Source organism: Ambystoma mexicanum, chromosome 1p, assembly GCF_040938575.1.
Source record: "Ambystoma mexicanum isolate Mex_15411 chromosome 1p, UKY_AmexF1_1, whole genome shotgun sequence".
In the NCBI taxonomy this organism is placed as follows: domain Eukaryota; kingdom Metazoa; phylum Chordata; class Amphibia; order Caudata; family Ambystomatidae; genus Ambystoma; species Ambystoma mexicanum.
In genome coordinates this window covers 699,932,899-699,959,331 of record NC_090921.1, presented here as the reverse complement: position 1 = coordinate 699,959,331, position 26,433 = coordinate 699,932,899, and the positions used below count along the sequence as shown (strand labels likewise).

At 45.8% G+C, this 26,433-nt stretch overlaps 1 protein-coding gene across 3 annotated transcripts in view; it reads left to right on the top strand.

Moving 5' to 3' along the window:
• Nucleotides 1-26,433, top strand: part of MSTO1 (misato mitochondrial distribution and morphology regulator 1) — a 1,020,943-nt gene that overhangs the window by 421,952 nt on the left and 572,558 nt on the right. For 2 of the 3 annotated variants that reach the window (XM_069649984.1, XM_069649995.1), the window contains exon 5: nt 14,724-14,775. In XM_069649984.1, coding sequence (XP_069506085.1) covers nt 14,724-14,775 — 52 coding nt within the window. The remainder of the gene's footprint in view (nt 1-14,723; nt 14,776-26,433) is intronic. The other variant, XM_069649989.1, reaches the window with a different exon arrangement.

Here is a 26,433-nt window from a genome sequence, read left to right as displayed (position 1 = left end):
TCCTGTACTGTCTGTTTCAGCTCTGTTTTCATGGTCTCAAATTGTGCGTGCATTGAGGTCATAAATTGGTCCTGAAATTCTTTGAACCAATCTCTCATGTCTTCCTTAGTTGCCATGTCTGGACCGGTCGATTCTGTGTTTGTGGGCCTTGTTTTTTCTCTATGGGCTGGCACTTTCCCTTTGCTTTGTGTTTCGGCACCCCAGAGCTGCGCCAGATCCTGGTCTTGTTTCCCTTTGTGTATTATGGCTTCTGATTTCCTGCTCCTGGATCTTGACATGTGTGCTCGTGTTTCAGTTCTTATTTGTGGTTGCCGCTTTCTGTGCGTTCTCCCTAGCTGGGATGAGTCCTTTAGGGCGATTGGGGGGTGTCGCAGTCTCGAGGCTCCTCTTGTCTCTTTATGAAGCCACTGGGTGGCGGGTTGATTAAGGGTTTTTTTTTGTTTTTTTGGGGGCTCCACCTAAATGTGCTGATGTTGGAGGGTGGGGCGTGGGTGTCAGTCTCCAAATCCGGCCGGTTGGAGTGGCTTATAGACCTTTCCGTCTCTCAGCCTCTGTCTGCCGTCTGCTTGGGAGTGATCTGGAACCGTTTGAGTGAGGGCTGTGGTTGCGCCCCTTCCTCCCCTGGGATCTCCCTCTGGGTGCCTCCTCACCTTTTGTCTTCTGCGAGCGCCGTGCTCCGTGCACTCGCCGGTGTCTCCTGGGCTGTCGATGGGGACGGAGAGCCGAAGACCCCGGATGCCTCTCTTCTCGCAGGGGGGTCCGTGGCCGGCGCGGGCGCCATGTCCGGGTTCCGCTCCTCTATGTCTGCTTCTTGCGCCTTCCACTCCGCGCCCGGTTCTCGTCGATTACTCCGGGGGGGGCCGGGCCACGTCTCCTCCTCCCGCCCCGAGCCCCGGGGTCGTCCGCGGCTCCTGTGCCGCGTTAGGCGCTGTTGTGCCGGCCGCTCGGGGGGAGGGGGGGAGTCTCTCCTTGTTGCCGCCCGCTTGGCTGAATTCTTGTTGGGCTCGGCGCTCCGGGTCCGCCCGGCGCCGGACTCGCCCGGATGCGGGGGTCTGCAGAGGGTGGGCCCGTGTCGCCGTATCCTTCTCGGCGCCGCACTGGCTTGGGTAAGCGGAGGTAAGGGGGGGGGGCTCGCTTGCGTTCCTCTCACATCCTCGGCGTTTCCCCACCGATGACATCTATCTACCGGGGGCCACGGCTGCTTTATTGGCTGTCTTGATGTGTCGGCTCCGAACCGGGAGACGGAGCAAAGCTCACGCACGTCTTCCCTGGCATCACTAATGGCCGGAAATAGATAATCACGTTGGTACATGTAGTAGAGCGCTTTAGAAATGAAATGGAGTCCCACAAACTGAAAGAAAGCCTCTAACTTTCTAAAACTGGAGCCACTAAAAAGTGATGCAGCTGCACACAGTAGATTGCCAGCTGGCAGTTTCCCCAGCATCGGTTGTGAAGACCATGAGAACCTATGATTTAATCTACAGGCGGCATTTATTTTTACGTTACTGCCTTTTATTTGACGAGTCACATTAATCAATGGCTTCCCACATACTTTCCCTCTAATGGAATGCACACATTTCAGCATACTTATAATTTCCATCAAACAACTGTCGTATACAATGTATTTGCTCTCTTTCATTAGACTGTCATCCTGCGTCAACGTTGTTTTGGCCTGTGACGTTGTGGAGATTTCAACACATTGGAAAGTAACATCGCTGATATCAAGTTCTGATGCGTCTATGGATGCTGCAGCTGGTTCATTCTCTGTCATTTCGACATCTATTACTTCAACATTGATGGGAGAACACAACAATGTCGACAGGTTTTTGGGTGGCAAATTTTTGGCGGGTGTAGATTGTGTGAATTGATCTGCAACTACTTCAGAGCTATCTTCAATACATTCAATAACATCTTCTTGTGGTGGTGCGGTCGCACTGTAGCTATGGTCCAATGCAACTTTGCTGAAGTCTCCAAACACAGTTAATTCATGTTCTGGCCATTGGACATGAGCATCTCGAGCCTGAACACGCCTCGCCTCAATTAATAGTTCCTCCATAGTGTACACGGTCTGGCAAGCCACATCTCTCATTCGCTTCACTGTCTGTGTGTGTATAGTTCTGACACCCACGGGTAACTGGAGGAGAGATTGCAAAAGGGATGTTCAGTGTAAATACAAGATTGAGTGTAGTATTATTGACTGGAAAAAAACATAAAATAGTCCCCAGCACAAACATTTTTTTAAAGTTATGAACTGTTTGTAACTAACCTTTTTTTGTTTTTTTTTTTCTTTGCAACTTTTTTGACTCGACCTTCAACATCTACACGCTGTAGCTCCGATTCGTTTCCGCATGTCCTCCCTTCCTCTTGCGCTGCAACGACTATATTTTCTGTATCCGCATAGACAGCACGGAATGAGGCTCCATCGTCTCCCTGAAACATAGTACTTTCATTACTATGTATCAAAATATTGTTAGCATAAAACACACGTGAGGACGAACACACAGGTACATCTCAATAGCCAAACACGATTTAAACATTGTGTGCAACAATCAAACGACAAGTATTCGACCAGTGATGCCTCTGGCTCTGCATGGACTGCCATGAATGGTTGTATTGGAGAGGAGGCATCCACATCTCCCTGAAACACAGTACCTGCATTAGTATGCTTTTCAATATTGGAAACACAACACACACTTGGGGTCGACGGCACAGGTACATATAAAGAGATAACCACAAATGATGCATTGTCCAAAAGAATCAAGGAAAATCCAAATATGATCACATTTCATCGACTTATTTCAACGATTCCTTTACATCTGCATCATCTAAATGAGATGTTGTGATTGTGGTGGAAGCTCCGTCGTCTCCCTGAAACACAGTACTTGGATTAGTATGGTTTTCAATATTGGAAACATAACACACACTTGGGGTCGAACGCACAGGTACATATAAAGAGATAACCGCAAATGATGCATTGTCCAACAGAATCAAGGAAAATCTAAATATGATCACATTTCATCGACTTTTTTCAACAATTCCTTTACATCTGCATCATCTAAATGAGATGTTGTGATTGTGGTGGAAGCTTCGTCGTCTCCCTGAAACACAGCACTTGCGTTAATAGGGAAAAAAGTATAGCAAATGGAATCTCGTTATATGATCACGCATGATGGAGCTGTCATTATCCATACCTCGTGCTGCTGAAGAATATCTATGGATGTTGCAAATGTAGTGCGCACTTCCGAAAGCTGTTGCGCCGATTCCTATACTTGAATGTCAGGCTCTGCATCAAGTGCAGGGGTTGACGCTCCATCAACTGCCTGAAACATAGTACTTGCATTAGTGAGGATTACAATTGTGAAAACATAACACACACCTGGGGTCGACAGCACAGGTACATATCAACGGCTAACCACGAATGAAACATTGTGTAGAACAATCAAACGACAAGAATTCAAGCTCTGATGATGACGCTCGATGGAGCTGTCAGTATCCATACCTCCTGCTGTTGAAGAACATCTAGAAATGTTGTAGATGTGGCGGACGCTTCATCATCTCCCTGAAAGACAGTACTTGCATTAGTATGGATAACACTAATTAGAACTGAAAACAAACACCAGTGGATGATAACTAAGGTGTATATCAATTGGAAAGTAGTAACCAAACAATCGGGAAAGTAATTACACGATAGAATAAAACTATTACTTGACATGCATAAAACAAGTATGTAGCGGATTAGCCTAGTAAGATTACCTGATACGCGCTAGAAGTGGTTGATAACTGCGACCACGTCAAGGATGTAGACTGTTCTTGCTTCAGATTGAAGGGATAGTCAAGAAGTTGTAAAGGTCAATTAATGATTGATAATGAAATGCCAATATTAAAAATAGCCATGTAAGCCGACAGAATACTTGAAAAATGCTCAATACAGCACATTTCCCTGTCCCCATATATATATACATTGCGTTTGTGGTTTATGAAATCGAAAAAGAATATATTGATAAATGCCATTATTCAAAAAACTATACACTCATATCAATATCGAAATTATTGCAAGGGATAGAACACCTACAATATCAATTAATCAATTCGGCTACCTGCACACTACCGCAAGGCCTAAAGCTAAATCCAGACACTTGACTCACCGGTGGCGGAATGTGGACGAATAGAGTGGAAATAGCGTTTTCGCGCAATTTCCGTGTCGTTCGCCGTTTATTCTTCTTTGTTACCCAAGAAGTTGTGTACATGTCCAAGGAAAAGTGCCGGCTGCAGATGCGGTATCGATCACCCCTCTTGTCCTGTAAGACTTGTTGGACTCTACTTTCCAGCTCATCCAGTGGATATCCGCAATGTCTGACCCATTCTCTTATTCGATCAACAGTTTTCGGGAATACATGCATTGTAGTGCCTTCAGATTTTGCATGGGTCTTCGAAGGGCAACCGCTAATCGAACAGGCAGGCATTGTTGATAAATCTGAAAAGTAAATATCAACATTATTATACAATCTTCAAGATTACAAAAGTAAATGATTCTTACAATGATCAATGCAAGGTTTGTTTTGGTCGCAGGAACTATGCCAGTTCATTATGTGCGGCTTAGTATTTGCATAAATTGCAGAAATGTATAAATGATGTGACTAAAAACTGAACATGTGACTCATCCCTTGGATGTTCTGTATGCACGAGAAGGAAACATGCTTACATTATATATAATGGTTGTGTTGAGCTATCCCTTGATAGTGCGCCGAAAAATAATGGAATGGCAAGTAGTGATGATTAATCAATTCCTGTTTATTTTTGTGATGTTAGAGCCTTTGTGGATGACAGGTGTTTCGGCAGAGCTGCCTTTATCGAATCCAGGCTATATAGATAGCTCATAAGTCACTGCATAATGCATAAAGGTGCTGAAGTTCACAGGGATGAATCCCTCCTGATACAAAGAAGTCCTCCGTATGTCCGAGTACGGAGGACTTCTTTGTATCAGGAGGGATTCATCCCTGTGAACTTCAGCACCTTTATGCATTATGCAGTGACTTATGAGCTATCTATATAGCCTGGATTCGATAAAGGCAGCTCTGCCGAAACACCTGTCATCCACAAAGGCTCTAACATCACAAAAATAAACAGGAATTGATTAATCATCACTACTTGCCATTCCATTATTTTTCGGCGCACTATCAAGGGATAGCTCAACACAACCATTATATATTGTCACAAACGGAGTGGAGGGACTCTAAGTCTCCGTAGTAGCTAAACCTGGTGCGACGCAAGATCTTTAACATCACCTCAACTCTCATGGACAAACCCTTTTAATTTAACGGGGCGCGTAGGTACTGCAGCAGGTGTCATCACAAACAGTCCCTCACCAAGAATGCAATGCTTACATTATAGACTGGACCCCCGAAGGGTGCAATTCGATGACAATAGACACAGATGAAAATAAATAGATCTATTGATAGCATAGCAATGGAAACTGAAGTCAATAGCAATGAGACCAATGAACCTAGCACTATTGTGTACTCAACTCGTAAATAGATGGAAATTTAAAAATCTGCGAAATATGACTAGGATACATGGCCTTACCTTGACCAACAAACAATTGGATTCAGCAAGCAGAGCAGTATGTTGCAGGAGAATAGGTGGGTGGCCACGGGTAGCACACTGATGGGTTAGCTCTAAGCGGTCCCAGAAGTTCACGTATAGCACGAAGACGAGCAGATTAGCGTAGATCTCAGTGGTTGCCAGGTAACACGTTCAGGAGTTGACTTCCAAAGCACAAAGATGTTCTCATGAGACATATCAAGTGGTTTCTAAAGTATTAGAAACAGGGGTGTGTTTGTGAATGAATGACGTATGTATGTCGTGGTCTTAGGGGGGGGCAGCCTGCTTCAAGGGGAGGCCTGGCTGGAGACACGGGGTCTGAGGAGGCTATGTGACCGATGGCCCCTGGGCGTGGGACACCTTTTGAAGTGTACATGTAGTTTGGCACCTTGGCCGTTTGCGCCCGTCACAGCCTCCCATGCCAGCGTGCATCCACCGGCGCGAACCGCCTTTGATACAAGGGGGTGGGATGGATGGGCCTGGGGCGTGCAGCAAAGGCACAGGAAGACTGCTGAATGGAGACACACTTATGTGGATTGCAGGGGGGGCGGCCTGCCTCAGGGGAGGCCTGCCTGGAGACACGGGGTCTGAGGAGACCATGTGAACAATGGCCCCTTGGCGTGGGACACCTTTTGAAGTGTACATGTAGTTTGGCACCTTGGCCTTTCGCGCCCCTGACAGCCCCCCATGCCAGCCCGCATCCACCGGCGCGAACCACCTTTATATCAATATACAGTATATCATCTTTATATCAATGATATTATATCGTTGCTTATCAATAACAAATGCCACATACCGGAGATTCTTGTGAGCACAGACCCACACTTCAACCGGTGTATTATAGTGGTCAAGACCCTAAGGCCTGTAGAATCCAATGGTAATTGTTAGTATGTGACTTTTATAGAGACATAACCTACTGAAAGACTTTGAACAAGTGTTATTTAGTGCATGCATTATCGAGAATATGTTATGTTAGCTTAGATAGATAGTGACCACCCTGCTTCACAGCGACCAGACCTTCACCCATTCGGAGCACAGATGTCTGACGTCCATCCTTGAATGGAGACACACTTGATTCATTTAAAAAATCGAGACAACCGTTAAAATATATGTGGTGTTTTATTTTGTATCTTATTTTCATGACACAAAAATACAAGACTTTAAAGATTATACAGGTCAGGTTGCAGCACAGCGAGAGAAAATCCCCTGTACTGACCGCTGTCACTCGGGAACGTTTCTCTAATGGCACGAACGGCACATGCGGGTATCACTCTTCGAACGCGGTGTCCAAGCCTCCCGTGAAGCTACCATGTAAAGGAACGATGGGCCACCAGCCTGTACCACCTGTGAAAAGGAATGAAACAAACTGTTTTTAAATGACCAAGAGAAGTTTAATAAACGTTTGTTGTCAATGACAATTCTTGTAACTAATGGCATTTTACACGGACAAATGCTATCTAGACAATGCACACTATTGAACGACTTACATGCGTTACAATGATATGTAGATGTAATTTTGGATATAGTAGAAGAACATGAAATAGGAGTGGCATGACAAGCAGAGTATACTTACTCGTTACTCGGATTACGAGGACGAACAGTTGCTCGAAGTTCGTGCATAAGCACCATCATTATTCTCAACACGGCCCGTGTGAGGCAGGCTGCCCTGAAGTCTGGCAGCTCTGTGATGCATTGCGGTCGTGGCTCGCCTTCCGAAATGTAGGCCAGGCATCCCGAGTTTTCTCGGCAGCAGCAGTTCTCGTCCTCCGTTGGCATTAGCTCGCACCGATTGCATGTGCACCAGGTGGAGACGCCGTCCATTCGACTAGGCCCAGGCTCTTCATCTGTTGATTCGTCCTGCCAACTGCCGTCCGAATCCCCATCGATTTCGCGTGCTTCCCTTTCCAGTAGTTCCTCCTCGGTATACTCGGGCTCGTACATGTAGGGCATTATTGTAGCCATTGTGTGTTAAACAAACTAAAATAATTTATAGCGGTGGTACTGGTATCTGTTCACACGGGCTACAAGCGGCGAAGGTAGCTGACCAGAGCACTGAAACGAGTCACAGAATACTCAAAGTAACACAGAGAGAGGAATGGAATCGAAAATCTGCTGCTGTGTGTTGTGAAACGGTCTGTTTATACTTATTGAGGAAAGAGGCGTCCTGCCATTTCCATGGCGACACGTCATTAGCTGAAGCGCAGCGAATGTTGACACGAGACGTGCTTTGGCGTTGGGAAATGGGCGGTACGAGTCTGCTGATGACAGGTTCAGGGGCGGGGGAATTGATTTAGTGCCGCAAAAGCAGGTCAGCCAGGGCGATCGGGGAAATGATAGGATTATCAGAAAATGGCGGCTCCCTGGTGCTTGTTTTCGCGTGCGTTTAATGGACGAAAACTCGGGTAAGGTCCATAGGAAAGTTTTCTAAAACGAGCCACTTAGGCTTAAAAAAAAATGGCCGACCCGGAGGGACAATAAAAAATTTTACTAGACCATGCCTTTAAGGATGTCATGGTTGACTGTGTCAAAAGCTGTGGAAAGATGCAGCAGTATTTGAGCTGTGTTTTTGTCTGCATTGGTCTTCACATCGTCACTACTTAAGCTGGATCCAGCAGTAGGTGTCCTTCTACAAATTCCTGTTATTTAATAGGCTTATGTTTCTAGTAGTTTCGCTGGGTACTGGATGTTTGATATGGGTCCGTAGTTGGAGAGGTCCTCTGTTTTCTGCGGTGTCCTTGAGTGGCTTGATCTATGCCTATTTGAATGATCTTGGTACTTTCCCTGTTGAGAGTGATTGGTTGAACAGGTTTCTGTGGTATTCCATTGGTGTTCCTTGTGTGAGGATTGATTTGTGTATATATGGGGGGCAGGGATCCATGGGGGAGCCAGCTTTGTTGCTGTTGCGTACCAGCTTGACGAATGTCTCCACTCATATTTGGGGGAAGCTTTGGAGTTTGTTCTGGCAATCCTTTGGGTGGTTGGGTAGGTAGCATGTTGTAGTCCCTTGGTCTGCTTTATATGATCTGTTGGATGGCGCTGATTTTGTCTTTGAAGTGGTCTGCATATTTTCAGTGAAGGTATTGGTGTGCTGATGCATCCGGGGGGGTTTCTCATATTGTTTATGATTTTAAACAGTTCTTTTTGGGTGTTGGCAGTTTTGGTGATTCTGTTGTGATATTATTTCTTTTTTGCCATATGGATTTTCTTTTTGTATGCGTGGTATTGTTGTAATTGTAATTTCTTCACCTCGTCGTTTTTTCCTCCATTCCAGCTCAAGCTTCCTTTTTTTTTTTCTTTTCATGGTGCTGAGTAGAGGGGTGAACCATTTTGCTGTTGCTCTTTTGTGCGATGGGCTGAAAGGTTTTTCCTTGGCGATCTTCTCTGTTGTTCTGGAGATCCATTTGTGAAGTAGTTCTGTTTTCTGTCAACATCAGCTTCATCCAGTGGTATTGCCGGTAGTTTGTTTACTTCGAGAGGTTCTAGTAGGTTGCTATTTTTAATGGTCCGCCAGTTTCTTTTCATGATAGCAGTTTGTTTGATTGTTGATGTGGCTAGCGGGATTACGAAGGGGATGATGAGGTGGTCGCTCCAGAGTATCTGTTATGGTGGCACTGTAGTGGTGAGGTTTTGGTTGGAAAATATTGCGTCTAATGTATGTCCCACTGCGTGAGTTGCACCTTTAACTAGCTGATTTAGTTTCATTGTTTTCAGTTGTTTGGCTAGTGATTTTAGTTAGCTAGCAGATTGTTGATCAAACCAGATGTTGAAGTCTCGAAGGATTGCCAGGTTCTCCTGGTCTATGGCTAGGTTGGTGATAGGTCCCGTGAAGGCGTCTACGATGGTTGCGTCGTATGTCGGTGGCCTGTATGCTAGGATGAAGTTGAGGTTTGTTTTTGGGTTTGCTGTCAGGCGAAGGATTAAGGATTTGCAGTTTTCTATGTTTGGCAGTTCTTCAGTTTCAATTTTCAGGTGTTCTTTGTATGCTTTTTGTTTTTTTCAGTTTGCTTGTGAGCACTTGAAGTTATCGGGGAGGCAGTGATGGAGTGTAATTGTATAGTTGTCGTCTAGCCATCTTTCGGTTATGAATATGATGTCGAAGCCTCTGTCGCACAGCAGGCCGTTAATCTCAGGCATGCATGGACATTGATCTGGCGTTGATTAGGTTGCAATGGATTTTTTTATTTGTATTTCTTTATTGGCATTTATCATAACACTTTTCACCGCCTCCCTCTCACACCATCCTACCACCGAACTGCCCCACCTCCCTGCCCCACGGAATCGCACATCCATTCTATACACCTTCAGGAATATACAGATTTGTAGATTCTGGGGCACTTCGGGTTGCGTGTTTCACTGAATGTCCAATACTAGCACATTCACTTTTCAGAAAACAAATAGTTTCTCCCCATCCCCTCTGAAATCTGTCCACATCCCCTTGGATCTTATGTGTAATCGACTGCATCACCGCTATGTCCCATAGTTTACGGACACCCCCCACCAGCGTGGGCGCGCTCTTTTGCTTCCAGTCTTTTGCAATCACCATCCATGCTGCTATTAATAATAAAGGAAGTAGTGAGCCTCTCCTCCATACCTTGCAGACACATGAGTTTGTCCTTGCTTAGGGCCATTTCTCCTGTTACCTGTGAATCTTCTGCGTCTTTGTGTTCTAAGCTGTCTTCCCCTTGGGCCGCCTTCGAGAGAGATCACTGCCAGCACCTTTACCAATTTGCCTGGCCTTTCCTGATGGCTTTCTTCGTGTTCTGCGGCCCTGGGGTCTGTTTCTCTTTTGGTCCTACCATCTGCGTGAGGTCAAGCACTCCTGCGTATCTCTTCGGCCTATGCCTGCTTTAGTTGGCCTCTTCCACGTGCACGCCCCTCCTGTGGTGTGGCTTCAGTCCTTATGTGACCGAATGTCCTGCGCCCCCTGGATTCCTTCCTCTTCTGGATGCTGCACTTTCTTTCCTCTGTATTCCAGTGCTGCTGCCCCTTGTTGGCCCTGGTTCCCAAGGTCTCCTTCAAGTGTTACTTGATTTTACACTGGTACTTTATTGGCTTTGTTTCCAGATAAAGGGGTTCATGAGAGTAGGGACTCAGATGTTCTTGTGAGGACTGGAAGCATTCCAGGCTCTTTCACCAGGTCCCCAGCCTCCTGCTACCACTCTTATGGTTCGCTGCTTCCCTTTATCATAATTATGCAGTGTTCATGTGGAATGTACTGGCCTGGGTTCCCGTTAACTGCCAGCGCTCTAATCGGGGCAAAGATTGCTGCCGAGTGCACCGGCCTGGCTCTCCGGATCTATTACTATACGGCTTTCTCCTTTGTGGTTTTACCTTTGTATTTTAGTGTCCGGTGCGAACTAGAGGTGGCACTGGGGCCTGCAGTATTTAGGCTGCTGCCCCCTTATATCTTGAACTGCATCCAGCTTTTATCAGTGTTCGTTGTTATAAGCCCATGTAAACGGGCCGCCTCCACTACTTTCTGTGCTGGCTGAGTGGGGCTTCCTTGCAGGTTTTCCTATCCGCCGGGGGCTGCCTGATTTTCGCCCGCTTGTGGCTGCACCGCTGCACGCACTTCAACGGAAGCTGGCGTTTCTCCGCCCGACTCCCCATCTGTGTGCTCCTAGTCTCCTGGTCCTGTGCCATCCGGCGCCTCCCAGCTGCCCACCAAAGGTGTTTCTCCGCGCCTCTATTACCCCAGTTCCCGGTGCTCCTCCGCTCCATGTGGTCTTGTCTCTCTGCTGAGCTTTCGAATATTGTAGCTCCTCCTTGCCTCATCCCTCACCCGAATGGGCACCCCACTTCGCCTCTTCCTTCATCCCCCACAAGGGGTATGGATCCTTCCCACCGCTTCCACGACTGCCGCTGCCACTATGCAATTGCCCTCCAGCCTTCTCTTTTCTTCACCAGTCCGTTCCTCTGCGACTGCCGTTACACCGACACCGCCCACTATTTGCTGCTTCTCAGTGCGGTTGTCCCGGGGTGATGTAGGGGCACCGTTCTATTCACTGGCCTCGATTAGATGCTCCAGCTGCCGATCTGTGATTGTACCTTCATCCAGCACCTTTATTCGTGGGACATGCTCCAGTTTTGATCTCGCATCACTGTCCTTCTCCTTTATTGTTCCCCTTTCTATTAGGCCGGGCACGGAGCTCGTGAGAGTGCAACCTCACTCTCCGGCAGCCATGTTGGAATCGCAATGGATTTTTTTGACTTGGCTGGGTTTGTTTTTCGAGCCTTATGTCTTGTGGTTGGTTAGTTGGGGTGCTTCTGTGTTGTTTTTGTAGATCGGTTGGTGATCTCTAGAGTCTGCTTTGTCGTAAAGGTGGTCTTTTAGGTTGATGTTTGGGTTTTTTGAATTCTTCTGCTTCATTGTCTATCTTTTGATAGGGTTGCTTGCGGTGCCCTTGTGTTTTTGTGATGTACAGAGTGAGGGCTTTGGTTTCATACCTTTCTCTTCAGGGGTCCCCCTTTTTTCTTTTCTTTTTTTTTCAGTTCCAGTTGGTTGTCAGCGTGTCTGGATCTGTCGGTGGCGTTGGAGTGTTGAGGTGTTGCAGTTGTTTTGCGAGGTATGGTGTTAGATATAGGGATTATTCTCTTGTCATGATGTTTATTCTGTTGGCTGTGTTGTTTGTTGGGGTTTCTATTGTAGGAGGATGAGGGTGTTGATCCGTTTGATTTGTTCCATGTTCCAATTCTCTTTGTGGGTGTCAAACTCTGTGTCGGGGCATTTTGTGTTTGTTGGTAGGAAGGTTAGGTTATTTGGTTTATGAAGTTACAGGGGCATTAGCCGCCAGTAGGGTTTTGAGTGATTTGGATGTTTTCAAATCTTTTTCTCTTGCAATGTGAGAGCTGGATGTCCTTTTATGGGTGGGTGTCCAATTAGTGGGTTAGGTTCTGGTGTTCTTCTATTTATGGGTGGGCGGTCTATGCGGGGTGTTGGGGGATGCTATGCGATGGGTAAAGGGTAGTGCAGTCGGAAATGAGAATTAGACGATGGGTTCTTAGTTTACCTTAGGCAGTGACCTGGTAATTGTTACTTTCTTTCAGTGGTAGCTGGGTGTTCCTGCGTACAGGGAGGGCCTACGATTCACAGATTACCAGCTGTGGGGGCGAACACTGTTAAGTGTGAGATTCCTAGATGGTGTGAGAGAGATCCTGGGTTTTTGGAAATGGTATATATAAGTTGAAATTACGTCTAGATTTTGGATTCCTGCATATTGGTAGAGATGTCCTAGATTTAACAGGATGGTAGACACTGAGAAGAACATACCTACATTTGATCTTCCTGGATAGTGGGAGAAAGGCCTATGTTTCACAAAATGGTAGGCATAAACACACCTAAATTTGACACTCCTGGAGAGTGGGAGAAAGGCCTATGTTTCACAAAATGGCCGGTATAAACACACCTAAATTTGAGATTCGTAGACAGTGGGAGAAAGGCCTAGGTTTCACAAAAGGCAGATGTATAAATGAATAATGCAGTAAAATAATAAATGAATGTCAAATTGCTGCAAATAAGTCTAAAAATATTTCACTGTTGAAGCAACCGCAAAATAATTCCTCATCGCCCCACTCATGTACTGAAAAGCTCTGAAACTAGGCAGGCAGAGAGATTTTGCATCAACTGGCAGGGAGCAGTGCGTCCACTCTCCCATAGAAGATTTCTGCCTGACCGTTCCAGTGTCAGGCAGAGCTATATAAGCCTTGCATCTTCATTCTGCTGCGCCCTCTTACCCTCGGGTCTGGTGCGCATAACAAATAAATAAAACACAGTGCCCCTAGATTTAAGCCTCCCACAAATGCGTGATGCCATTTCTTTAGAGCTTTCTGGCTTTCGAAGTCTACCTGTTGCCAGTTCCATGGGCCGATGGGCCCATGGGCCCCCGGCTGGAGTGACACATGACGACCTCAAGAGGCAAACTTTTCTATCTCTCATGGAAGTGCGAAAAACAGCATAACTTTCCTTCAGCTCTACAATGTTATCAGGCACCAGCTGGCACCTTTATTCAAAGCAGTCCTTGAGCAATGAAGATTAACATAAGCGAGATAAACATGTTTGCTAGCAAAATAGTGCAAACCATGTTATCAGTTCACATCAAATACAGCTTTCACTGAGGCCTGAAGAAAAGGTGCAAATGCTCTGTGCACAGACACCACGTTTTAGTCACAAGCATTAAACAGGGTCATATTGGCAGCTGTGGTGGAGTTGCCCTAAAGCTCAAACTTAATGGAAAAAAGTGCTAGGCTGGATCAGGGAAATAGTGGTTGTGGAGAGACCCTTTAAACCGCTATTAGTACTATTTGATATGGAGAGAGGTGAGGACGACTTACAGGAGTAACACATATGTTGAGAAACCTATTGTTAGCAGCGAGAGCCTGCCTTACCATACAGTGGAAAAGAGCCTGGATACCAACATACAGGGAATGGGTGGGAAAGGCACATGAAATATACGATATGTAGAATCTAACCACCATGGGATATGAGTCCACCCAAAGGCCTTGGGATATGAGTGGTTAGCTTTCTTGCAGAAACACACTGCAGGGTTTTGAAATAGGAAAATAGATCAGGAGGGGGAGACAGAAGCGAAACCATAGTACGTAGATGTTATGCATGAGGGGGAGACAGAAGCGAAACCACAGTACGTAGATGTTATGCATTGTTGGAAGGAAAGGTTGAGGGGGAGGGTGAAAGACGGGAGGGAGAGCACAGATGTGGGCTCTGAGGTATTGTAATATGGATGTTGAAGCTCATCAGTCAGGGAGGAAAGGGGAAGTCTGGTTACAAAATGTGTGCATTTATGACAATGATAGCTAGTGGCTGACCCGCGGGGCACCCCCCCTCCATGAGCAGCTGTTTGTCTAATGAAGTTTACTTTTTGATGAAAAAAATAAAAAGATGTTTAAAAAAACACACATTCCTACGAACCCTGAACTTATTACGGTAGCACGCCACCTCCCAAAAGCATTACACCCAACTGTAGTACTTTTTAACTGTTCCCCCCCAACCTTTTACATCCTTTCATTACCCCCCAACTATTGTAATTGATAAATATGCTGTCTAAGTGAACAGGGGCAGAAGACGGAAGGTGAGAGTGGGTGTTGACCAGTGCGCTTTGTTTTAGCAGGGTGACGGATTCAACGACTGGGTCCTGGATACCAGATCATCAAATGAAGGTAACAGTCTATTTTCATTACCAGTGGGTGTTACAGTGACACAGCCATTGTGGGTCGCGGGTAAAAGTTCAGATTAGGATGGGGCATAAACCTTTTATCTGAATGATAATTATATGTGTGAATATGATTTGCCGGAATCATGGAGAATGTGTGCATGGATGGTACTTGATTTTTAAATTGCACCTCTTTGACCATTAGGGGTCATTGTAACACTATCCAGGAGATGCTGTGCTAGATCTGCACTTAAAGACTGTGCATTTTTCTACACACTGCCATACTCTTACTTTCTCAATTCTAGAGAATAACTTTAAGCCTCACACCTCTATTTACTGTGATACTCACCAGCAGATTGTCGCATACCCCGACAGCCTAGACCACAGGTATGCAACCTTTGGCTCTCCAGATGTTTTCGTACTAAAACTCCCATCATCCGTAACCGGCATAGTAATAGTCAGATGTCATGGTAAATGTAGCCTGAAAAATCTGGAGAGCCAAAGGTTGCAGACCGCTGTCCTAGACTGTCATGGCCTGCATTCTCCCATACACCACTAATCGACATAGACTGGGTTGCCGTCCCTGCTGCGTTTTAGTTTCTCGTCCTGACCTACCATCCCTGTCTCTGGTTGCCTCCCAGGACGCCCTGCATAAGTAGCAAAACTAACTTCCACTTGTTCGCTGTTCTCGTGCCTACCTCTCCACCATGACCTGTCCACCATGGACTGAAAGCAACACAGTCTCTCCATGACATTATCACCACTCTGCTCTTCTATTTCAAGTTCTCCAGAGCGGAATATCCTCACCACTACTTTCTTCCCTACCCTATAATGTACATGCTTTGTCAAGAAACCGCATAGCTCCCTCCACTGTGCCCTCTACCCTCACTTTTATTCCAAGGAGCTGTTTCCATGTACATATGGCGTTCTTGCTTAAAATGATGTTTTGAGAAACAATTGTAACCCATAACGTTAACGTTTGATGGCTGGTTTCTGGCCACTGACCTGGGAGCGTTTATGGTGGCCAGGTGTGGGAGGACACACAAGTGATTTTTACTCCAAGCACTCAGGGTGACATTAGTAAATCCACAGACCCAGTCCTCTGGGGGATAGACGTGTTTGAAGGGAATCCCCTACAAGGATCACAGTTCTGCAAGATCACCCTGGTTGGCATGGTGCTCTTGCATGTCTCTAGCCAATGATATACAGAGTGGCGGTTGACTGTGCTGCCCGAGATAAAGAACAGGCCTGGGCAGAGATATGCTTCTACAGAGGGAGGTGGGGAAGGTGTCAGGCAGATTTGTCTTAGACCTTATTTCTAGGGTCCAGATATATCAACTTATCCTGGTTTAATAGGTGTTTTCTCAGAGTTACCTTGACAAGAACGGTTGAGCAGTCAGGGCTACTCTTCGTAAAGGCAAATGATGTTTTAAAGGTACAGTTATTATTATTATTTATTACAGTAAACCTGCCATGCTATCAAAATGTATACAGACTGACCCATTATTAGGTACGTTTTTCTATAAAGTGCAACTGGTGTTAGACTTCATAAGACTTATCTCTTGGTATTGGGGACCCCTCTTAATATAGGCCTGCACTACTCAAGTCGGTAGAGTGGCTGAGCAGTCTGGCCTATCTTAGGAGGGAGTTATGTGAGCTGTAGAGCAGTACAAAGAAATCTGTTCATACAAGGACCCATGAAAACACTTACTCACTTAGTTATACTAAAATATATTTATTCATATATACACAAGGCACACACACAAATCTAAAATGCAGCACCTAACAATAACATTGAATTAGAAATTGAATCAAATTGTGGAAGGAACTATAATGCAGGTGAGTAACGTTTCCTATGCTGTACATATCCAACACACAGAGTGACGTAGTTAAGGTCAGTATGTATCACCTTTGCAATGCGATATTGAGTTTGGCGGGAAAATAAAGGTTAGACAGAACTAGCAACTGTTAAATAAGTACACTCTCCCAGAGAGATGTAGGCAGTCTGTTTCCTAACTATAAAACTGTTCACAATTGAACCAGCATTGCCAAAGGCAGTAGGATCAAGAAGATTAACGTTTGGGAAACCAGCAAAGTCAAATGGACCGCAACAAGCTCAGAGAAAAATCTTCAGAGGAAAGTGAAGTCACCAGTCAGATGTTCTTGGATAAAATACAGGAGCTCAAGAGGAGCCTTCCTAATAGCACACAGGCTGTAAGGCCTGCACAGTGGAGTTGAGGTCAACTCCCAATTGAAGAAAATGGCACTCTCAAAGCAAAGGAGCACCGTAAATGGCCTATGGTAAGTCCAACCGAAGTCCCACAGTACCTTAAGAGTGAATGACAATGTAGCTGGTCCTCTTCTAGGTGCAATGATGCAGACCCCGATTCATGCTCCTTGGTCGTGTGACGAAAGGGGGGGACCTGTGACTGGCTTCTGCAGCAACACTCGGGAGAAGGGGCCGGCAGCAAAGCATTCAGCTCACTCCAGCAGCTCTTTGTGGTTTTGGCGCCTTTTTCTTAGCGCCAAGAAGAAACAAATATCGCTGTTTGGATTCTCTACGACTACTCCGTCCGGAACTCTTGTGAGGGGAATTTTGGTGAAGAACTCCGGTCTCTGGAGGTCCACGCAGATGCCTGCAAAGTTTCAGCCAGTTTCCATCTTCGGTAGACAATGGATTCGATAATGGTCCAGGTACTCTGGGTATTGGTATTCTGCAGCCCAGAAAAGCTGCAGGATGTCTATGGATGACCCAAAATGAAGATCTTCAGGCTAGTTGGTCCCACCAGCCTAAGGGAGGACGTCCTCCTTGACGGGTCTTCCCTGTTGAGATGAAAACGGGGTCAGCACAGCTGCAGGGCTTCACCAGTACTTCAGAGGTTCTTGAAGGTGCTGGCGTCTCTGCTTGTCTGCTGCTTCGGATTCCTTGTTCCAGTGGTCGACTCTGCCTGTAGTCCAAAGATCCTCACCTTATATGCTGGAACCCATTCATTCACTCCCATAGAGCTGTCAATCATCTTGGTGTGGGCTGTACTGCAGGACAGCCATCCGTCCAGTTAGAACTGGTTTCAGCCAGGCACACCTATAGACAAAGGACAGCAAAGTTTCAGGCTGCTCCCTCACCTCCTGCCTTGCCGGACACGCTGGAGCCGTGGCGTAAAACCTAAGACAAATGACTCAAATCTACTGAAAATGGTAGAAGAAGAACAGAGCCCAGAAGGAACTGACAAATGGTGAAAAAAGAAGAACGGGCCATTTTGAGAAAATGGTCACCCATGGGTGCTGTACTGCAGCTGAGAAATCAGCCTGCTAGTAACCTGCACAAAAGGTAGTAAAAACAAACCACTGTCGCCAGCCATTTAAGTTTAGTCAGTGTAACAAAGTTCACATAAGGTGGTGTGTGCTGGCCCCCAAAAAAGAAAAGGTAAGTAAGATAGTTATGTTACTACTCTTGGGAACTGTAGATCTCAAACGAGAATGCCATAAAACAGAGGAGTCCTAGGGACCCCTGAGTGACACTTCCCAGGGGTTGCTGGGTGTCACAAAGTGTAAAGCAGATGCCTGTATTAAACATATGGAGTTAACCTGACTCCATAAAACAGTAAGAACAAAACACCCAGTCAGAGAAAAAGACTGAGTGAGTGGTAAAAAGTTCCATTCACTCAGGAGATTAAAATCAATAACGTTCACAATCCAGCAAAAGTGCTGGGGGTCTCTCTGGTAAAAGGGAATTAGCACAGAAACTGAAAATTCGCCCTAACACTCACCAACATAGACAAGTCTTGCCACATAATAACAAAATAGGCATCAAGAGTTAAGCAAACATGAATCCTGTTTGCCCATTTTTTATTACTTTGCATGACTGGCCTACGTTCATGGGCCAGTCTGTATATATTTTCTTACTATGGTGAAATGAAATGTTTTAATGAGCATCAAGCGGAAAGCGGACATGATTGTTTGCTTTACTTTAGATGCCCAATAAAACATGCCATGCCACAGTATCAAAATATATACAGACTGGCCTACCAATGGAGGCCAGTTTTGTCACGTAATAACACTTATCATGTTGTTATGGCCCTCGAGTAAAGTAAGGATGTCCTGGCATACCCCCTTACTGTGAGGGTGATGTGGGGGGAAATGCCAGGACATGACATTTCAGCCTCCCTCCCCCATGCACCCTCTTTCCTTCCGCGCTGCTAGGTAGGATTTTCTCTATTGCACCTTTCCCTCCATTGATTTCAATTGGACACTCTTCTTTTAGCTTACATTTGAACCTGTCCTGTCTTTTGGAGGGGAAACATAGCCTTCAGTTTCACTTCCCTTGCATTTTGCTTATTGTTATGAGGAAACTGACTAGTACCTAAGACTATTGGTACTGAAAAACGTTGTTTCGCTATTTGGAAATCCTGTACTTTGTATACTGTACACAGCACATTGCAGTGTAGTGCAATGGCGATATGCATCTTCTTAATTTTTTATGGTTATGGATTTTGTTTACTTGTTATATGTGCCTGAGACAAGCTGGGGACAACAGTAAAAACCGTTTTAATTCGATTTTTCTTGTGCCCTTTCGTGTTTACAATAAATTGTTACTAAAGGTGCCTAGCACCCAGAGGGTTCCACAAGGTTACTTGCTTGTTGCCCATATTGTAGTTTGGCTTTCTTCCTGCCCTTTCAGGTCAGGAAATCCCTTGTAATGTCATGCACTTGTCTCCCGGGAAAGCTGGGGCAGGGGTTGGGGTCGGGGGGGGTGCTAGAGAGTCTGCTGCTGGGCAGGTGCGAAACCAGTAGTTTTCCCTGATTGGACAACTACTGGCTGTTTGAATGTGCAGGGCAGACCCTTTCCATTGGTGGGTTTGGGCTTGCTTCTAGCTCCAATTCTGGATAAGAGGAGGGCTTCTGTAGCCATTCTTTAGATCTATGAGCCAAGATTCCTCTGAAGAAGAGCAGCCCGCTGATGACTTGAGGACGAATTCTCCAGTGCACCTGTATGCCCTCCAGTCACTGGCCTGCTGAAGCCCTGCTCCTCTGCCTGATCTACATAGATCAATGCTTCAACCCTTGGACTAGTGGAACCAACCTGTCATGCCACCTTCTCGAGGATCCAGCCCATCAGAGCCTTTGGAAGTGTTCCTGGACTGGCCAGCTCTCTCGCCAGAACCATCACTGTTCCGAATTGAACACTTTGTGTGTACCTGTGTGCCCCCAAGGGAGGGGTCTGCAAATATCTGGTGCCAGTCAGCATCCCTTGGTGCCAGAGAGTCTGCTGCTGGGCGGATGTGAAACCAGTAGTAAACTACTAGCTGTTTGAATGTGGCAGAGCCTTTCCATTGGTGGGTTTGGACTTGCTTCTAGCTCTGGATCTGGATAAGAGGACTCCTGCAGATATTCTTCGATCAAAGTTGGAGCAAAGAATCATACGACGAAGAGCAATCCACTCACGACCCAAGGATGACTTCTGCAGTGGACCAGCACCCTCTGTCACTTGCTTGGTGAAGCCCTGCTCCTTTGCAAGATCTCAGTAGACCTTCTATGTCGCTTCAACCCTTGGACTAGTGTGACTAACTAGTCTCAACGCCTATTCGAGTTTGCATACCAGATGGAGCCTTTGTAAGTGTTCCTGGACTGCCCGGTGGACTGAACAGCTCTGTTGTGGGCTACCTCGCTGCAGCCGTTGCCATTCTGCGTTAAGCCTCAGAACTTTGGTGGTTGCCAGATTGTGCCATAACTCACCTTCTCTCAAAATGGGAAAATCAAGAGTTAGGGGTTTAGTAAACATAAGTGTTCCTAGCCCCTCCCACCCCACCCTAACCCTCTATCCCCTGTCATCCATAGGGTAGCATTGAGTGCAAAGCCCCTTGTCCCTGAACTCCCTCTGAGCTTAACTTCGGTCATCGAGCCTGGGTCAGTTATCCTACCCAAGGGCTAGCCCTGGGAATGGGATTGAGAGGAGTACTTACTTGTACATTGGAAAAATGCGTATTGTACTTTGAAATAGTTTGGAACGGTTGCAAATGGCCATGACAAGCCTATTGCATCCTTTATGAGACTACATTCCCTAGAAAAACTCGTAATGGAACCTGTGACTTTTGGGCACTAGGCCCCATACAGGGCTGGACTTCTTAAGTAAAAGGGAATTGGGATTGCATTGTCTCTATTCATTTTATCTGTATCTGATTGCTTGCCAGACTTACCTGGTTAATTATTGGTAGATGCATTGTAAGCGAATCTACTTGTGAATTTATAGATTTGTGATATATGGTTTTGTGTGATATTACCTGCTAGTTTAATTTCTTACGGCCTAATAAATGGTTGCATGTTTATACATTGACTGTCTAAGCTGAATAATTGTGTGTTATTCTGTGTGAACTCTGAATCCCTAGACCACTCTCACTCACTCCTGAGACTAAGCCTTTATTGCTCTTCCACTTACCCTGTTTGGGTTTTTGCTAACCTCTCAGAGACCTCCTGTTCAACAAAACTAGGGTGGCCTCATAAATCCCCCCTCTGAGTTGATTTTAGAAATCTATCCCAACACTCGTACGCAATCGGGGGCTAGCCCGGTCCCAGGTACACATGCACACATTCATTCATTCTCTCATTTCTCTTACAATCACATATTCATGTATCCATTCACACTCTTGATTCACTCACATACACTTACAGATAATAACACTTGCATGCACACATACACACTTAAACATATACATACATCCATACATACATACAATAAAAAGAACAGTCTCCTTACCTGCAGCCCCCGTCTGGACGTCGGCTTCCACTGAGGCTCCCGGCAGAAGGTGCTTCCTGGTTCCTGAGGGCATGCACATGGGAGCCGGTGCCCTTAGGCACATTTAGACCTGCAGTTCCCCAGCCTGCCTCCCCAATGGGCTGTGCAAGGCTGAGGAACCAAAACTTCCCCAATCTTGCACAGTCCATTGGGCATGCACGCTGGGGAACTTAAACTGTGAAAGGGAACCTATTTTTCTCTTTGACTGTTTAATCCAGTCCAGGTTTGCTTGGGAGCACTTTCCCTGGGCTGGCTTTGGCTTGTCCATGATGGTCGATCGGTGTGTCGGCGCCCCTTCACCCATTGTGGAGAAGCTGCCCCTACTTCTCAGTAGCACAGACTCCATGATTGTAGTGAGTGGTGCCTGGAGGAGCTACCAGAATGGTTGTGGTTCTTTGGTTAATGTGCACAGACCCTACAGTAAGACAAGCGGAACATGAACTACAGGCAGGGTCCAGGCCCTGCAGAGATAAAGTAAAGCGGAGGAAAGGCTATTGCAGCAGCTGTAGGTCACATTTTGCAAAATGGTGAAACCTACTCAAGGATCATTGTTCACGATTGATGCAAAATGTAGCCAGACATTCCAACTGAGGTTTCCATGCCTGGGGGATGGTATCAGCAGCCTGCTACATAGTTCAGTTGTCAGAAGAAATGTTCAGCTGCAGCAAAAGCCACTCTGCAACACCTGAATAATTTAGAGCTCTGATTCCAGGATCATGCAGCACAGGTGAGTCCTTAAAGTTGGATGACGACAAATAACCCTTCAGAAGAACTGATTCAGCAGGATCAAGGAGAAGGGGTACTTTTTAAGATTACTTGTTTCCACAGGACAAGCAGAGTTTCACTGTCTGGTTTCATAGAATGCAAGAGATGCTGCTGGATAGCTTCTTGTTTTTCTCTGGCAAGTTCTTGTTCCTGGTGCTTCAGGATAAATCCCAGCAATTGAGAAGGCAATGGTGTAGAATGGCAGCTTTTATAAATATACTGGGGCTAAGGTATCACTCTAACCTCCATTAGCACCTAGGGAGAAGGTGCCAACCAATCAACATAGCAGAAACGTTGCTGAACTCTTTAGTAAGCCTGTGTTCCATCCTGGGACTGGCACCATTCTCCAAAAGTATGCCATGCCCTGGTACCCTGCCACTCTTCTCCACCACTCCCTACTCCCCTACCGAAATGCTCACCCTTGCTTACCTGCTCATCAGCCTCCGCTCCCAGTTCTTCCCTGGGCCCCACCTTCCGCATCATAGAAATGAACATGGGTTCCATCAAGCGCGTCTTCCATTTCTATCACAGGCTCTTCTATGAAGCTGACACCGCGGATCTGTTTTTTGTAATGTCAAAAACACTATTGGCACCTCGGCGCTTAGCCCAGAGGTGCCCATAGCAATAAACATGTAGTGGCAGGTTGGATCTGCCGGGAACCACTGGGGCTAAGTGTTTAAAGCCTTCGTCCTCAAGCCATTACTGGCCAATACAGCATGGCTCCATGGGTATTATTGCATACATTAATCATGCACCGTAACTTATTGCATAATGTTGGCTAGTATTGCTTAAATAACTCCTGCACCATTAAAGGTTTTGGTGGCTAGTCAATCAGTGTTTGCCCTCACATGCTTGCAAAGGTTTCTACCTTTCTAGGCAAATGCAGGTGATGGTGATGCCAAGAAGATCCTTGGCATTCAAAAGGTAAACGCACTCAAGTCCCTTTTGTGACCTCTTAGCCAGAGCTCATGTCAGAAATGACCCTACATGGTCATTCCCAGTCTCCACCTGTTTGGAAAGATTTTTTCTTTTGAACCTCCCCCCGCCCCATTTATTTCAATAGGACACCCTTCTTTTTGTTGATTTCTGAACCTGTCCTGACTTTTTGTAGGGAAGTAAAGCCTTCAGATTCACTTCTCTTGTTTTTTGCTCATTTTTACGGGAAAACTGACTAGTCCCTTAGACAGTCAGTACTGAGAAACTTTGCTTCTCTTTGCAATTCTTGTATTTTGCACTTTACACACTGAACCTTAATGTGCAGTGCAATGGGAATACTTTGTATCCCCATTACTTTTGCTCTTTTGGGGTTTTGGTCCGATTTTTAAATTTGCCTAAGACAAGCTGGTCGAAGCAGTAAGATTAAAACATGTGTTTTACTCATGCACATCCCGTGTACTGCAAATGGTTACCAAAGGTGGATTGCACCCTAAAATGACCGTGCCACAAGGTTTTTCGCTTGTTAATATTGATGATTGGCCTTCTTCCTGCACTCACAGGTCTAGAAACCACATAAAAGGCCATGCACTTGCCCCAGAAAGCTGCTGCTTTCGCGGGCTAGGTAGCGTGTGTGCGTGTCTGTGTCTGTGTGTCTGTCTGACACAGAGAGACGGAGAGAGAGACGGAGAGAGAGATGGAGAGAGAGACAGTCTGTGTGTGTGTGTCTGTCTGTGTGTCTCTGTGCCTGGTCCCAGTCCACATCCCTTGATGCCAGAGAATCTGTTTCTGGGTAGATGTGAACGCAGTATTCATCCATGATTGGACAACTACTGACTGTTTGAATGTGACAGATCCTTTCCATTGGTGGGCTTGGACTTGCTTCCAGCTCCGAATCTGGGTAAGTGGACTCCTCCTGCAAACATTCTTCATATCAACATTGGAGTCAATATTCCTACGACGAAGAACACTGTGCTGATGACCAAAAGACTACTTCTGCAATGCACCAGCATCCTCTTCAGTAACTAGTCCGGTGAGGCCGTGCTACAGATTGCTGAAGACCCTCGCAAGTGCTTGTGCCCTGATGCTTATTTAACCAGTACCCTTGTGAGCTACCTCGCCAGAGCTTTTACTGTTACGCACTCATTGCCAGAACTTTAGTGGTTGCCATCTTGTGCCATAAGTAGACGTCTCCCGAAACGTTTGCTTCCTAGAATCCAAGGAGCCGGTCCTGGAGCTCCTTCTGTGACTGCGGCTGAAAGATAGTCTGTCGTCACCTGCAATGCATTTGAACCTGTAACCCCTAGCCACCCCTCACCCGAACAAAGGACGATCCATCATGTCGCCTTGTAAAAATTGAGTTGCGGGGGGTGGGGGGTTAGGGTGAGGGCGGGCTAAGTATGCGTAACTGACTTTTGGGCACTCTGCCCCATACATTAAGTGAAAGGGAATTGTGAATGCGTTGGTCATATTAATTTTAACTGCATCTGAATACTTAACTGACTTACCCGGTTAAATTAAAATGCTGATGCATTGAAAGTGAACCTATTGGTGAATGTGTATAGGGTGTTGTGTGTTAATACTACCTGCTAGTTTAATTTCTTAGTGTGTTCTTAAAGGCCTAATAAATAACTAATTTTATACCTACTGTCTAAGCTGAATTATTGCGTGTCATTCTTTGTGAACTCAGTGAGGTCCTACACCACTCTCACTCACTCCTAAGATTAATCCTTGACTGCTCTCCCACGATACCTTTATTTGGTTTTCACTAAACTCTTAGAGCCTCCCTGTTCACCATAACTGGGGTGGCCTCATAAAATCTCCTTACCCCCCCCTCCCCATGGTTTATTTTAGAAATCCATCTGAACACCACCCAATCACACAATGATAACAAAGTACAGTTTTGTGCCTATAGACTCAATTTTGGGTTTGCACAGGAAGGCTCCAACTCTTGCCATTGGAGAGCAGGGGGCTCCTGGCGGTAGCTCCCACCGTTGGGTACATACTTAATTACATCCCGAGATAAAATTCGATTGGGCTTAGGGAGATTTATCTGTTTTATGCTTATCATCTCTCCTAATGAGACCACCAGAACTTTTTACTATTCTGGACCTTTTTCTCACTCTCCTGAATGAGCTGAGCCTTTTTCCCATCATTCATTCTTTCTTGCTCTGATCATAGGAACCCTGGTCATTATGATTTATGTTATTTATATGGAGTCATGCTTTCCTCCATACCTTTTGAAAGGCATCTGTGTTTCACTTTTGCAGCACACAGAACCCTATGTGCAATGTTGCTGGGAGCCCTTTCGGCTCTCCTTTTTACATTTTTATTTTCTGTATGAACTACTGTTCTCCAGATTAGAGGGATACTTTTCATCCTTCTTAGCTTTTTGTTTGAGAGATCAGCATACACTACCCTATGTTGAGTGCTGATGAGTTACCTACTGTCCCCTTTTTTCTCTGCCTGTGTAACACCTTAAAACGTGGCTATTCACTCAGGAACTACTAAAAGAACTGCACAAATCTGCTCCTATCTAACCCACGACCCACTGAATCCCACCTTTCCAAGCTACTAATGAACCATTGTATTTGCTGTCCCTTACATGAATCTAGCAGGCTCAAGCAACTACACCACCCATGTCTTCGTGTAACCCCAACAATATGCGTATATTTGTATACCATGTGATGTGTAACTATGTAATCTTCATGATCTGCGTCCCTCTGTAACTCCTGTACGCTGGCATGGAACTGACATCACCTGTACTCACTGTCAAGAACAGCGCCTAGATGCCCTCTGGCTTTGTGCGCTATATAAATTGCTAAATAAATAACATTTATGTTACAGTAACAACCCTATAGTTTGGGCTGGTGGCAGTGGATGTGTTCTACCATCTTTTGTGCTATTTTTGCCCGCGGCTATGCACAGGTGGGCCACCTTTTTTCTTTTTTCGCCATTTCTTGTGTGGTTGTTCTTTTTTGGTCTTTCTACCATCATGGGAGTGGAGGTCTCGATTTTGGGTTTTGTCTTCGGCAGGAACCCTTTGTGTAGCCCACCGAGGTTCCAGTGTGTCTGCAAGGACAAGAAGCATGGGAGGATTCTGAAACTCTGCTATCCTTTGTCTTCTGGTATGCCCGAAAGGAAGCAGTTCTCACTGGGGCTGGCTGTCCTGATTGG